Below are 12,395 nucleotides of genomic sequence, written 5' to 3'. Positions count from 1 at the left end.
GACCTCGAGGCACCTTCACACCCAATGTCACGGAGGTCACTGCTAAGCACCATTGTAAGCAGGGATTAAATAATGATGACATGGATCCCCCAACAAAGAACCTTGATGAAGAGTTTGACGTACGCATGTTAACTTAATTATGAAACAATCATTGTCATTTCAGAAATAACATGTGATCTTGCACGTACAGGATGAAGCATTAGAAAGAGCTGAAAGAAAACTCAAACATGATTTGCATGGTATTCATAAGCTTTTGAAAAAGGTGGATGATATCCGGGGTGCTCCTAGTTTGGATAAGCAAATGCATTCCAAAGCCACCACAAGCCTTGAAGAATTCCAGGTGATGCACATTTTACCTATAATTGAGCAAGAATCTGCTAAAGGCTAACATGCGGTTTATTTTGTATGACAGATTCCGTTCAACATATGGAGTAAGCAACACTCTGTGAAGGCTATGGGATCAAGACAGCCCGAAGAGCCCCGTGTCTTCGCAGATGATGACAGCCATGATGAACCCTTTCGAAAGCAGCAAGAAGTAAGTGTGGTTGAATCGACGCCACCAAATCATGGGGGCGAAAAGAAAAATGTGGTATTGCAATTATTTAAGAATGACGAGTATGCTTCGTACGATACTGAGGAAAAAAAGGAAAAACAAGACTCCATCAGAGTCTACAAATGGTTCCGAGGACACGAACAATAAAAAGAGGAAAATCGGCTCTAGCAACTTTAAAAAGAGGTCAGAAGTTAATGAAACCCTGAGGGACCAGCTAGATGTGGTTCGACAGGATTTCGTGGCGTCACTGATCAACAATACAAATCATGAAAAACAAATGGTCTTAGTTGATGACATTGTCGTGCTATCGAAGCATTTGCAATGCCTCACCCAAAAAGATGGATCTGAAGAAGTTGTATGGTTGGGTGACGAAGTAAGATATTTCACAAATTAGTTTATGAAGTTTCATTTTTGTGCAATACAATTAACTTGATTATTGTTGTAGGTGGTTGATGCTGCGATCCAGCTCATGCGTCATGATGACCCAATTGACACAAGGGACGGCTAACTGGTTTACATTGAGAGGGTGGCCGGCGTCGCTAAGCTCGAAAGAGATGGTAGGATAGAGGAGTGCTACGAGGACGCTTTGGCAGGCATATTCCTGGAACAACACAAGGCACCAGCTACCTGAAACATGATATGGTATTTTAACTTGACTTTGAACATATATTTTTATTACTATACACGTTGATCTAATTATCTATGCAATCCAGGTTTTCCTACCTACGAACAGCCAAAACGTCCATTGGTTACTTGTGGTCGTAAACCCCAGAAGGAATGAGATTCAGGTTCTTGATTCACTTTTCCACTATATGGTACCCAAAGAAGTACATAACGTGGTGAGAATTTCAACATATTTAATTATAACAAAGGATTTGACATCGTATGTAAGTATTAGTCGTGGCAACTTCTCATCCCATTGGGCTTGCAGGTACGTGGGATGGAAGCACATCTGAGAGCAGCGAGGCGAGTCAATGGGATAGAAAGCAATGCATGGGAAGACATTAACGTGACGCAATGGCCAGTACGGAACATTAAAGTGCCAAAATCCGATGAAACGTCAGTCAAAAATATTAGCTATTGTTTTTGTTTTAGATTGCTAATATCTGAAATGTTGGTCTAACAACATAAAGTGTTGTAGTTCATGTTGTGCACTGTACATGCTGAAGAACATCGAATTATTTACAGGACTAAAACTGAGCAAGCAATATGACGAAGTACGTAGAGTAACACCTAAAATTATGTCATTTTCTGAAGGTAAAGGAACGATACTAACATATCCTTGCATGCAGGCGTACATCGAGAAATTCAGAAAAGAGCTACCTGTTGTGCTTGTTGATTCACCCTACAACAAAATGAAGTACAGGAAGAGGTTCAAGCAGAACCATGCTAGGCTATCGGATGCAGCTGCGGTTGAAGACGACGAAGATGCAAGCAGTTAGTCCAGCAGTGTGGAGTGTTCACTTGGCCATAAAGCGATAGAGTAGGGTGTGGTTGGGTTTTAGTCCCGAAGAAGGTTTCATAGCCGTGTTCTTAGTCCATTGCACATGAGTCAAGTTGTAAAACTTCAATAATATTGGTTACTATATTTTTCTTGAAATAAATTTGGTCTCTACGGGATCTCGTAGAAATCTATATTTGCTTTTTAGTACCATGTGACAGTAATGGTGCCTGGGGCAACCCTAGAAGAATTATGGATTATGATATGTCTAGTTTCATACGAGAGAAAAAGGTACGAGCATGAGCATAGCCTCACAACAGAAGTTAAAAAATACTGCCTGATTCAACACGCAATCCCAGCTATGTCTTGTAGGCAGGCCGCAAAGCCAAAAAAATAGAGCATAGGATAACAAGAGTAAAGCACGTACCATAGGGGGCCTCTGCAGGTGCTGCAACGCTGAATTGAAGCGGTCACCTTCAGGAGCACAGTGGTGTGGCCATGGTACATCCATCCTGCCTCACGGAATCACATAGCATGTTATGTCATAGCCCTGCAAAACAAAGGAAAAATTACTACTTGTACTAATCTTGTCAAGTGTGTGCATGTAACAAATGTTGGACATAACTAAACACGGAAGAATGAAATGCAACATATGGAAGAATCAAATGCTCATTCCTTTCTCTCTGCTTTTTGCGAGGACCATTACTCTCCCTTTAACAAGGCTAAAACATCATAATAAGAATTAACAGCAATCTTGAAAAGGTGGGTATCCCATGTGAATCTAATTTTTCATATAAAGCACATGCCAAGTCTGTTGATCTCAGTCCAGCAATTGCACTAGAAGAAGCGAGCATCATAAATATTGAGCAACATAAGCTATGAATTGTTTATAGTACATTCCAAAATTAATAGCTTATCATCTCTATTGATCTCCAAATCTCACCTATCAGCCAAATTGAAAGAATACATGTTGAATGCAACAATTGAACGTTCGTAGATCATGCAGTCGGGGCTGGACGAATGGGGCTGGCCGTCGAGGCCAGCGGCCAGCTTCATCTAGTCCCACAGAACATGATCCATACCCAACCACCTTGCCATCGAACGAGATGCATGGCCAGATCAAAGCTGCAGCCATGGCTGAGAAATGATATGTAGAGGACGCAAACAACCAATTGGGTGTGGGAAAGAGGTTGCCTATAACGTTGTGGCTATAAGCACCCGCATGGAGGACTGGGAGGTGGGATGGCACCGACTCTTCGCCGCCGGCCGCCGCGGGGAGGGCAGTGGGCCTTCTCTAGTGTTCGTTGAAAAGGTGGTGCGAGATCGCGAGGGAATTGGGGTGGAGGAAGGGAGGGCCGCGACACGCGGCTAGATCCTGCCGGCGACGAGGGAGGGAGGGGCCGCGACGCGCGGCTAGATCCTGCCGGCAGCGAGGGAGGGAGGGGCCGCGACGAGCGGCTAGATCCTGCCGGCGACTCTTAAAACCCTAGCGGCGGCGAGGAATAAACCCGATCGAACAGGATAAAAATCAAACCGAAAATAGCCCTGAAATTTGTACCGAGAATACCCTCGAAATATTTGGGAGGGAAAATCAGATCAGTTCGAAATATTTTTTCTTCTGAAAATGCCCCTCGGGATCTGATATAATACACGTGACATCAGCGTATTGCATCGGATCTGGACCGTCGAATTCGCTCCGACGGACTGTCCATATCGTCCGAATGCACTGTAAAATGACTCTTTTTTTATAAATGTCTAAATTTGCTTCTTCTTCTTTTTTTTGGCTGGTCTCACCTAAAAGTGAGATCGCATACAAGTCTCCCCCGACTTATTTAAATCATCTCTCGATTGACCATTCCAATTATTTACCGTAAATAAACACGTAAACCTATCAGCCTAATAAACTAGCCAGTTGCGCTCCTAATCGGTTGGTAGAATGTAACATCATCATCTTCCGAGAACATTGCAAGACTGACAAACATGGCAAGACTTTAAGACGCAAAGATATGACAAAATCCCCAAGATATCCTTATTTTGCACCGGTTGGTAGACTCCTTTCCTTTCCATAAGTATGGCCGTAGGCATGCATACCTCAGCATTTATGCGAAGTTTCATGTGAGCACTCCCTCCAATTAAAGGCCTAGATTGAAAAGAGGCAGGCACGCCGGCCATGCATGCGTGAACTCCGTGACCGGCGGCGTAGTGTAGGTGCTCCGCACGTCGTTCTGGTTATGATTCGGAGGTTGATATGGGAGCATCATCTCCAGACCATGTGCCACGTTGTGGTTTTACGGCTAGTTCTTCTCTATTCGTATATCTTCTACTTCATCTGTCCCATAACATAACATAAGAGCGTCTTTTACACTACACTAGTACCATGCGAGAGGCATTCAGAAGTTGGAGACTGTTTCTTTGTAGGGTACTGGTATGAATACTATCTAGTGCAATCCTCCGCATCAGAGAATTGGTGAAACAAGGCCACCGAATATCGAACGGGAGAAGTTCTAGTACCATACCATAGTACTACCTACGGAACTGAACACGCCCTAAATTATCTTTTATGATCGATTGGTACATGCGAGCTACTGTACATACGTACATAGCAGTAGGACGGATGCCTCTGCAGCAAAGATGCGGAGGACCACGCAGATTCATGGAACGAGTCCGTGCATGGCTGCACTGTACCGCCGCGTGTACATGCACCATCGTGCCATTCATGTATCTAACTCCTTTTGCCATAACCGAATAATCCACTTTCGACTTGAGCTAATTTCATTCGTATACCAGTCCATATCAGGCTTTTAGCAGGCAGAAAAAGTAGTACTAGTCCCTCCGAGACGAATTAATTGACACGGCCTCTATTTGCAATTAATTTGGATCAGAGTACTGTAGTAGTATGATAGATTTTACCAACGCTGAGCATCTAAAGATGGATTTACTACCGACGATGGCACGCTAGAATTTAAAGTGCCGGCCACTCGTGCTGGTCTAATTAACGTGGGAAGCTAGCTTCAAAAAAAAAAATTAACGTGGGAAGCCAATTAACGTGTAGAAGGCGCATGGCGTCCTCTCTTTCTGTCTCTCGAGGATTAGCTAGCACTGCCTGCCCGACACTCCTCCGCTCAGGTCCTCGCCGGCCATCATCAACGTCTCCGGCGTGGGTGGTGCACGGAGATTCTCGTTGAACCACGACCTCCTCCTCCTTTTGGATCCATGGGTCCTCGCCGGCCACCACTCGAACTATCTTTTCCAGCGGCATCCTCATAGCGTGATGTGGTCCACGGGGCACGTACGGCGGCGTTCTCATTGAAACTGTCCACTTTTGGTTTCCCGTTCTGTGTAAAATAATGACAATATGAACTCTCTTGCCGATATTAACCGCGTATAATAACCAAACTGAAATTACCGTAAGACAGAAAATTCGCTGTTTGTATTCTCATAGAAAAAGTAGTTTTCCGATTATTGCACGCACGCCGGCGAAGGAGAAAAATGGAGAGCACGTACTTGATTTGTTTTTACATCCGTCACTTTTCTCGCGTCCGTCCAATCAACATCCAACGGTCATTCTGCCTCAGCTGTACTTCTTCCTCTGTGTGTGACGGTTCGTCTTCCACCCCCGCGACATACCTACCCTTAACTATTTGCCTCCGCATCCCGGTAGGCGGGCGCTATCTATCGCGCATCCCCCCTCCCCCCCCTCCCCCCCCCTCCCCCCCCCCCCCCCCCCACCCGCGTCGTGCTGGCAACCAGCTCGACCATCCCTCTAAAACCTTCGACCTGCAACAACTTAGATGACCACCCCACTCCCTCCCATTGACCTGCACCCGTCATGTTTTGGACTCGCTCCTGTCAGCTATCGTCGGTTGCCGCTCGGCCTCGCAGTGCCTGGCGATGCTCATGCAAGCCCCGCTTTCGGCCTCACGCTAAGGGAAAAAGGTGTCTGACGCACATTTCTTATTCTCCCGGATACTTGATGATTAGCAAATGCGAAAAATGCAATGAGTTGGGCGCACACCTTCATGGAGTCAAAAAAGTATATGGTACATTGTGAGAAGTCGTAGCAAAATTTGTGAAGTGCATCAAATCTAATATGCATAGTTTTTATTTTGCGAATATTTTTGTATGTGTACCGGCTACCATAATCCCTTGCCTATTTCCATTATTTTTCTTAGCACACGAAAAGTCACATTCATTCTTATAAATTTATTTCAAATTTTTGTTCTAAAACTTTGAGGTATATACTCTCACAAACACAACTCACTCTGGATAATATCCCATAAGCTCTAAATCACTGGTGTTTTCTTTTTTAGCCAAACAGCTCAAATTATTCCATTTTCAACTCAACCCAAAGCATTTCACTATCACATTTCACAAAGCCACAAATTCCAAAAGTCCAAAATACCAAATCCACAAAGGGAGAAAACAAATCCTTCCATTCCATCCATCTCCCTTTCCCCTCATCCCACGTTCTCTAGCCTCCATCACGAGCCTACGCAGCTACCCCTACTGTACTAGAGTAGTAGCACTACCACCAGTCGTATCAAAACCACCACTGGGCGCACACACACACACACCACTGCGTCCCCTGCCGCGGCACCGGTACTGGATCTCGCTCGCAGACCCGCACGCGCATCCCCCTCCCTCCCTCCCTCCCTCCACCGCCCGCGCCACATCCCCGGTGAATGCCACCGCCCCCGCCCGCCGCCGACGCCCACTGAGCGAGCCGCGGCCAATGGCGCGCTCCCGCCGCCCCCGCACGCCGCAGGCCAAGTCCCCGCCTCCCAGATCGAGGGAGCCGGCCGCGGCGTCCCCGGGCCCCGCGGCCTCCCGCCCCCGCCCCCGCCGCCGGCTGCGCGTGCAGAGCCCCTCCCTGGCGGCGTCCGCGCGCCGCGTGGCGGCCGCGCCGCCCGCCACCCCGCCGCTTCGCTGGCCCGGGGACGCCGTCGCGCGTGTCGGCGCGGGGGCCGTCTCCGTGAGGAAGATCGCCGCGGCGCTCTGGCGGGTCCACCCGCCGCAGGCGCCGCCGAGGGAGGTCCCCGAGGAACCGCGGCGACGGCCCGAGGTAGGGGTTTGTCTCCCAGATCAGCGTGGATCTTCTTCCCCCGTTGTCTCGTGCGTCTGTGCTGCTGTGGCGTTCTAGGGTTTCGTTGTGGCCATCCTCTGGTGGAATGCAACCAGCGACGAACTAGTTAGAATTTGGGTCGTTTGGCGCTCTGTCATCCTTTTTCTTCAAGTTTTTGAGCTGATTGTTCTGAAAGCTAGGTATCTCCGCATCCGATGGGTGAAGGGAATCGGGTGTGATGGGTGCGAATTTTGTCACAATGTTGCTGTCTCGGCACATTGCGTCGCCGATTCGAGGGACGAAGGGACCGTGTTGCCGCTGAACATTTTTAGTTGGAGGTGGAATTTGACTATCTAGCATAAATGTTGCTTATTGCGTCATAATGTGTAGCGAGCTGTGCATCTACTTCGCTGGGTAAATTTTGGTATTTAGGGAGAGATAGCAGGGTCCATGTTGATCCTATTTTTTGATCATTGCCGTCCTAGATTGCTTAGTGTTCGCTGTATCTCCATTAATCGGGCCCAGGGATGTCACATCTCCATGTTTCCATTATTATCTACCCTCTAATCAGGGTCCTTGTGGTCCCTATATATTGCTGTTAGTGTTACTATCTGTAATGGTGACCATCCAATGGATGGCTTTGACCATTTTTTTCTCCACTTGACATGTAGATTTTGTAATATGCTATTAATATGTGGTTTTGAAGTATTGGTGGTGAGCTAACAGAAATAATTTGCAGCCTAACCCGAAGCCTCTGCATACACCGGATCGGTGCAATTACTACAAAGCTGTCCTGGAAGGCAGGTCAGGAAGAAAGCCTCTTGGCAACGGCAGCATTCATGAGGTATATTCCTTGTTCACGAATTACTACTTAAAGAGTACAGTTCACCATTTTCTTTTCTTATCTTGTTTTATTAATGAGAATGATTTTGATCCTAAATTAGGTGGGAGCTTACTCTCCATCACCTCGAATCGAAATGGAGGTGGCAACCAAGTGGGACCGTCGTTGCTTGAACACGTCGAGGGATGCTGACTGTGATTCCTTTGATCGTTATCCAGTGAGTGCTGATGCAGAAATCTCTGCACTAAGAGCAGAGCTTATGCAGGCTCACAACAGGATTCATGAGCTTGAAGCTGAGAGTCGGTCTGCAAAGAAGAAGCTTGATCACATGTTAAGGAGCCTTTCTGAGGAAAAGGCTTCCTGGAAGAGCAGGGAGCATGACAAGGTTCGAGACATCTTTGATGGTGTTAAAGAGAGTCTGAACCGGGAGAGGAAGAACCGCCAAAGGGCAGAAATTATGAATTCCAAGTTGGCCACTGAGGTATCCGAGTTGAAGTTGGTGGCAAAGCGATACTTGCAAGATTATGAAAAGGAGAGGAAGGCCAGGGAGCTTATGGAGGAGGTGTGTGATGAATTAGCAAAGGAGATTGCGGAAGACAAAGCTGAGGTTGAGGCTCTGAAGAGTGAATCTATGAAGATGAGAGATGAGCTGGAGGAAGAAAGGAAGATGCTGCAGATGGCGGAGGTTTGGCGCGAAGAGAGGGTTCAGATGAAGCTCGTTGATGCAAAGCTGACACTGGACAGCAAGTATTCACAGCTGAGCGACCTTCAGTCTGAGGTTGAGGCTTTCCTCAGTTCCCACGGAGGCAATACTGCAGATAAAAGAGATGCAGAAAGGCTAAGGGAAGCAATTTGCTCGATGAAGTTTCATGATATTAAGGAGTTCTCTTATAAACCGCCACCTGCTTCAGAGGACATTTTTGCTGTATTTGAGGAGCTCAGACAGAGGGAAGACACTGACGAGAAGGAGATTGGGCAGTGTAATGGAGATATCCCCATAGGTCATGCAACAAAGATCCACACAGTTAGTCCTGAAACTGACATCTTCCTGGAAAAACCATCAAAGAGGTATCCCCATCAACCCTGTGCCAGAAATGAAGATGAAGATGACAGTGGATGGGAGACTGTCAGCCATGTTGATGAGCACGGCTCGAGCAACTCACCAGGTGGGAGTGAACCATCAGTGAACGGCTTCTGTGGAGGAAACGGCGCATCGGTGAGTGGAACAGACTGCGACGACAATTCTGAAAACTGCAGGTCCATTAGCGGTATCAGCGAAGTATGTTCGACCACAGCAGAGAAGTACCGGAAGAGAGGGCCTTCTTTCGCCAGGCTCTGGAGATCGTCAAACAACGACAATGGTCGCAAGAAAACTGGATCAGAGTTACTGAACGGGATGCTCTCCAGTGGCAGAAACTCCGCCCTTTCGCCCACTCTGAAGGGCAGCGAGGTGTGCACGGTTTCGCCGAGCGTGGGCGAGTGGAGCCCGGAGCTGGTGAACCCTCACGTGGTGCGCGCGATGAAAGGTCGCATCGAATGGCCCCAGGGCGCGAAGAAGCAGAGCCTGAAGTCCAAGCCTCTGGATTCGAGATTCGACGGCCGCAAGGTCCAGCTGCGCCAAGCGTTGAAGCAGAAGATATAGGATGGCCCGGCCACACGCTGTATCCAATTTCTGAATATAGGACGATCTTGCCTTGTAAGGGTGCCTGGTCTGTAAGAAGAAACCACCTGTAGCATTGGTCCCTGAAACGGCTGTACCTAATTGATGTTCTGATAGCCCTTAGCTCGAATAGAAAATTTCACGACGCCCTTGTAATCAAATGTAGTATCAGTAGTATTTTTCAATCAAATGCAGTACTTAGGCATGTCTTTAGACGCTTGATTGGTGGCTGTTTCTGTCTGTTTCTTGTCCTGGTGATGATGTATGTTTCTTGAGCTGGACCGAAACTTTGCGTAGGAACTGGAGGTGCTGTGACCAAACTGATTTGAGAGGTCATCTGCTGTAGAGGAGCTTCGCATTTATAGAGAAGTTTGCGTGTGCTCATCTGGATGCTGGAGCTATCTTATGTGAAAGTGTGAAACTCGCCATCTGCACCCTTGGGCTAGGAGTAGTATTCGGTTTTGCTAAATCTCAGGTGCCTAAACTTATTTGTGGCGTCAGTCAGTTTTCTCTGCCAAAGCTGCCGGAGGTGTTCATCTGGGCGATGCTCATGGCGATGGGGGAGGCAGGTTGTTATGGCTAGGCGCCACAGGGTAGGAGGAACCGTCACAGGGAAGGAGGAAGAAGATGAACAGATGGTGGCGTGCTCCTGACCGTGGATTCCCATTATCTGATGACAAGAAACAAAAGTGACTGACGCGTATCGTTCTACAGATACCTCACGTATAGGTGCTCCCTGGAGTATCTGTGTAAAAATGATAAGATCTCTCTACTCTGCTCATCGGCACTGCATTTGCCGGTGCTCCTGAGAGCATCTCCAGCCGTTCGGCCCCCAGGTTTAAGGCATGGTACTTGCAATTTGGATTTGTTGCACCAATTATACTGTAGGGGGTTCCCTTACAGTGTTTCTATCAAAAAAAAGGGCGCCGAAAAACTGCGGCCTGAGGGCGGAGTCGGCGCTAGTTCGGTCCCTGTGGTCGGCTTAGCTCCCAGTCACGTCCCCAGCCGCCGTCCCTCAGCCACGCCAAATTCAAACATAGTCATTCCCGCGCCCAAAATAAACGCAACAATCCGGTGATCAAGCGGCCAATAGATCGGCGGTCGGATTAAAAGTTCGGCGTACAAAAAGCAGAAAAGGGCGGAAGCGCGCATCAGGCGTCGAGGTCGGCCTCCGGCGTCGACGGAGTCGGCGTGCGCGGGCTTGACGGGGCCTATGTGCTTGGCGGCGTGGCTTCTGTGCTGCGGCCAGTCTCGGCGGCATCAGCGATCGGGCTTGGCGGCGGCGTCGGCGTGTGCGTGGGCGTGGGTGTCGTGGGCGTAGGCGTCGTCGTCGAGGGAAGCTGGTCCAGGATGAGGCCAACATGCGCCCTGTACCACGCCTTGACCGCCTCGTCGGTGCTCTGGAGCATGTCCGCCCCGCCCAGCAGGAAAGCTAGGTCGGTGTTCCTCTTCTTCGCGGCGACGTTGGTCCGGAGTATGTCGAGCTTGACGGCGCTGGTTGACATCAACGCCGACCACCGCGCCTCGGTCTTCTCTTCACGAAGGGCGGCCCGGACCTGTGCGTCGGCGAGGCAGTGCTCGATGGACTCCTGCACGCGAGCTGTGGCCGCGTCGGCGTGTTTCCCCTTCTTGGCACCTTTGTTACCGTCCGGCCGCCCATCTGACGCGCCCGGAGTCGGCGCGTCAGGCTTGTAGGTCTTCCTGGCCTTCTCGAGAGTGCGCCGGACTATCGCCCACTTGTCGCACTTGTCAATGCGCTTGTAGACGTGGAGGTACTTGAACTCAGCGTCGTTGTTGCCTTGCCTATACATGCCGAACATACACATGAACTGCGCGGGGACGAACAAACAGTTGGCGGGTGCATGGCGAAAAGAGGTGGGAGACCGGCGTGGCATACCTGATACTCAATGCTGGCGATAAGCCCCCAATGGTTCACCATCGCCTTCGACCTGCGCTGCATGTAGACGCCTTTGAAGTAGGGGTCGACGAGCTTGTGCTCGTCGAACTCGGCCTTAATGCGTGCCCAGTACGTCTCGATGCTCTGGTTCGCGCCGGTGGTCGGGTCAAGGCAGACGACTTTCCATGCTTCGACGAGGCATTCCTCCTCTTTGGACGCCCACTTGATGCACGGCTCTGGCCTGGCCGTCGCCTTCTTCTTCTTGCGCCCCCTTGCCGGCTCCTCCTCGTCGTCGTCCTTCTCGTCCTCCTCGTCCTGCTCCTTCTGCTCCTCGTCGCCGTAGACGTAGCCGAGCTCGCCGTTCATGCCGTCGCTAAGATCCACCGTCTCGTCCGCGGTGAACCCGGGAGACGCGGCGGCCGCGGCCGAACCTTCCGCGATTATGTCGTCCATGTCGGCCTCGGTCTCGTCGGCGTCGTCGAGGTGAGAGAAGGGCAGCACGCAACGGCGGAGAGGGGCCGTCGGGGAGGACGCGTACGCGGGCGGCAAGTAGTTGTATGGAGGGTATTGCACGCCGGTGAAGGCGGGCGAGGACGTGCGCTGGGCGGGGTCGCCATGGGGAAAAGTGATGTTTGGGTTGAACCCACCGTGTGCGTCCCCGTCGGCGTAGCCCGGCGACCCCCATGGCTGCGGCATCGGAGACCCGATGCCTTGCTGGCCCCAGGGCGCGTACTGCACGTGGTTGCCAGGGGATTCATCATCCCCGTGCGAGTCGCCTCAGCCTCGGCCTGGTCAGCGGCAGCGGCAGCGGCACCCGCAGCTGCGCGCGCCGCGTTGTCACGGGCCTTCTTTGCGAGAGCCCTGTTCCGTCGGTCGGAGATGACGGCCTCCCGTCGCTGTACTTCCACCCTCCAGTCGGCGTTTGACATGCCCGGCGGCTT

General features: G+C 50.1%; 1 protein-coding gene across 1 annotated transcript; it reads left to right on the top strand.

Moving 5' to 3' along the window:
• Positions 1-6,617: 6,617 nt before the first annotated feature.
• On the top strand, positions 6,618-9,770 carry LOC123138370 (uncharacterized). Its single transcript, XM_044558340.1, has 3 exons — positions 6,618-7,056; positions 7,796-7,900; positions 8,001-9,770. The coding sequence occupies exons 1-3, from the start codon at positions 6,727-6,729 to the stop codon at positions 9,537-9,539; spliced, it is 1,974 nt and encodes a 657-aa protein (XP_044414275.1). The 5' UTR covers positions 6,618-6,726; the 3' UTR covers positions 9,540-9,770.
• Positions 9,771-12,395: the final 2,625 nt, after the last annotated feature.

This window comes from Triticum aestivum, chromosome 1B (assembly GCF_018294505.1).
Source record: "Triticum aestivum cultivar Chinese Spring chromosome 1B, IWGSC CS RefSeq v2.1, whole genome shotgun sequence".
NCBI lineage: Eukaryota > Viridiplantae > Streptophyta > Magnoliopsida > Poales > Poaceae > Triticum > Triticum aestivum.
Note: the sequence above shows the minus strand (reverse complement) of the source record. Positions and strands in the feature narration are given on the sequence as shown.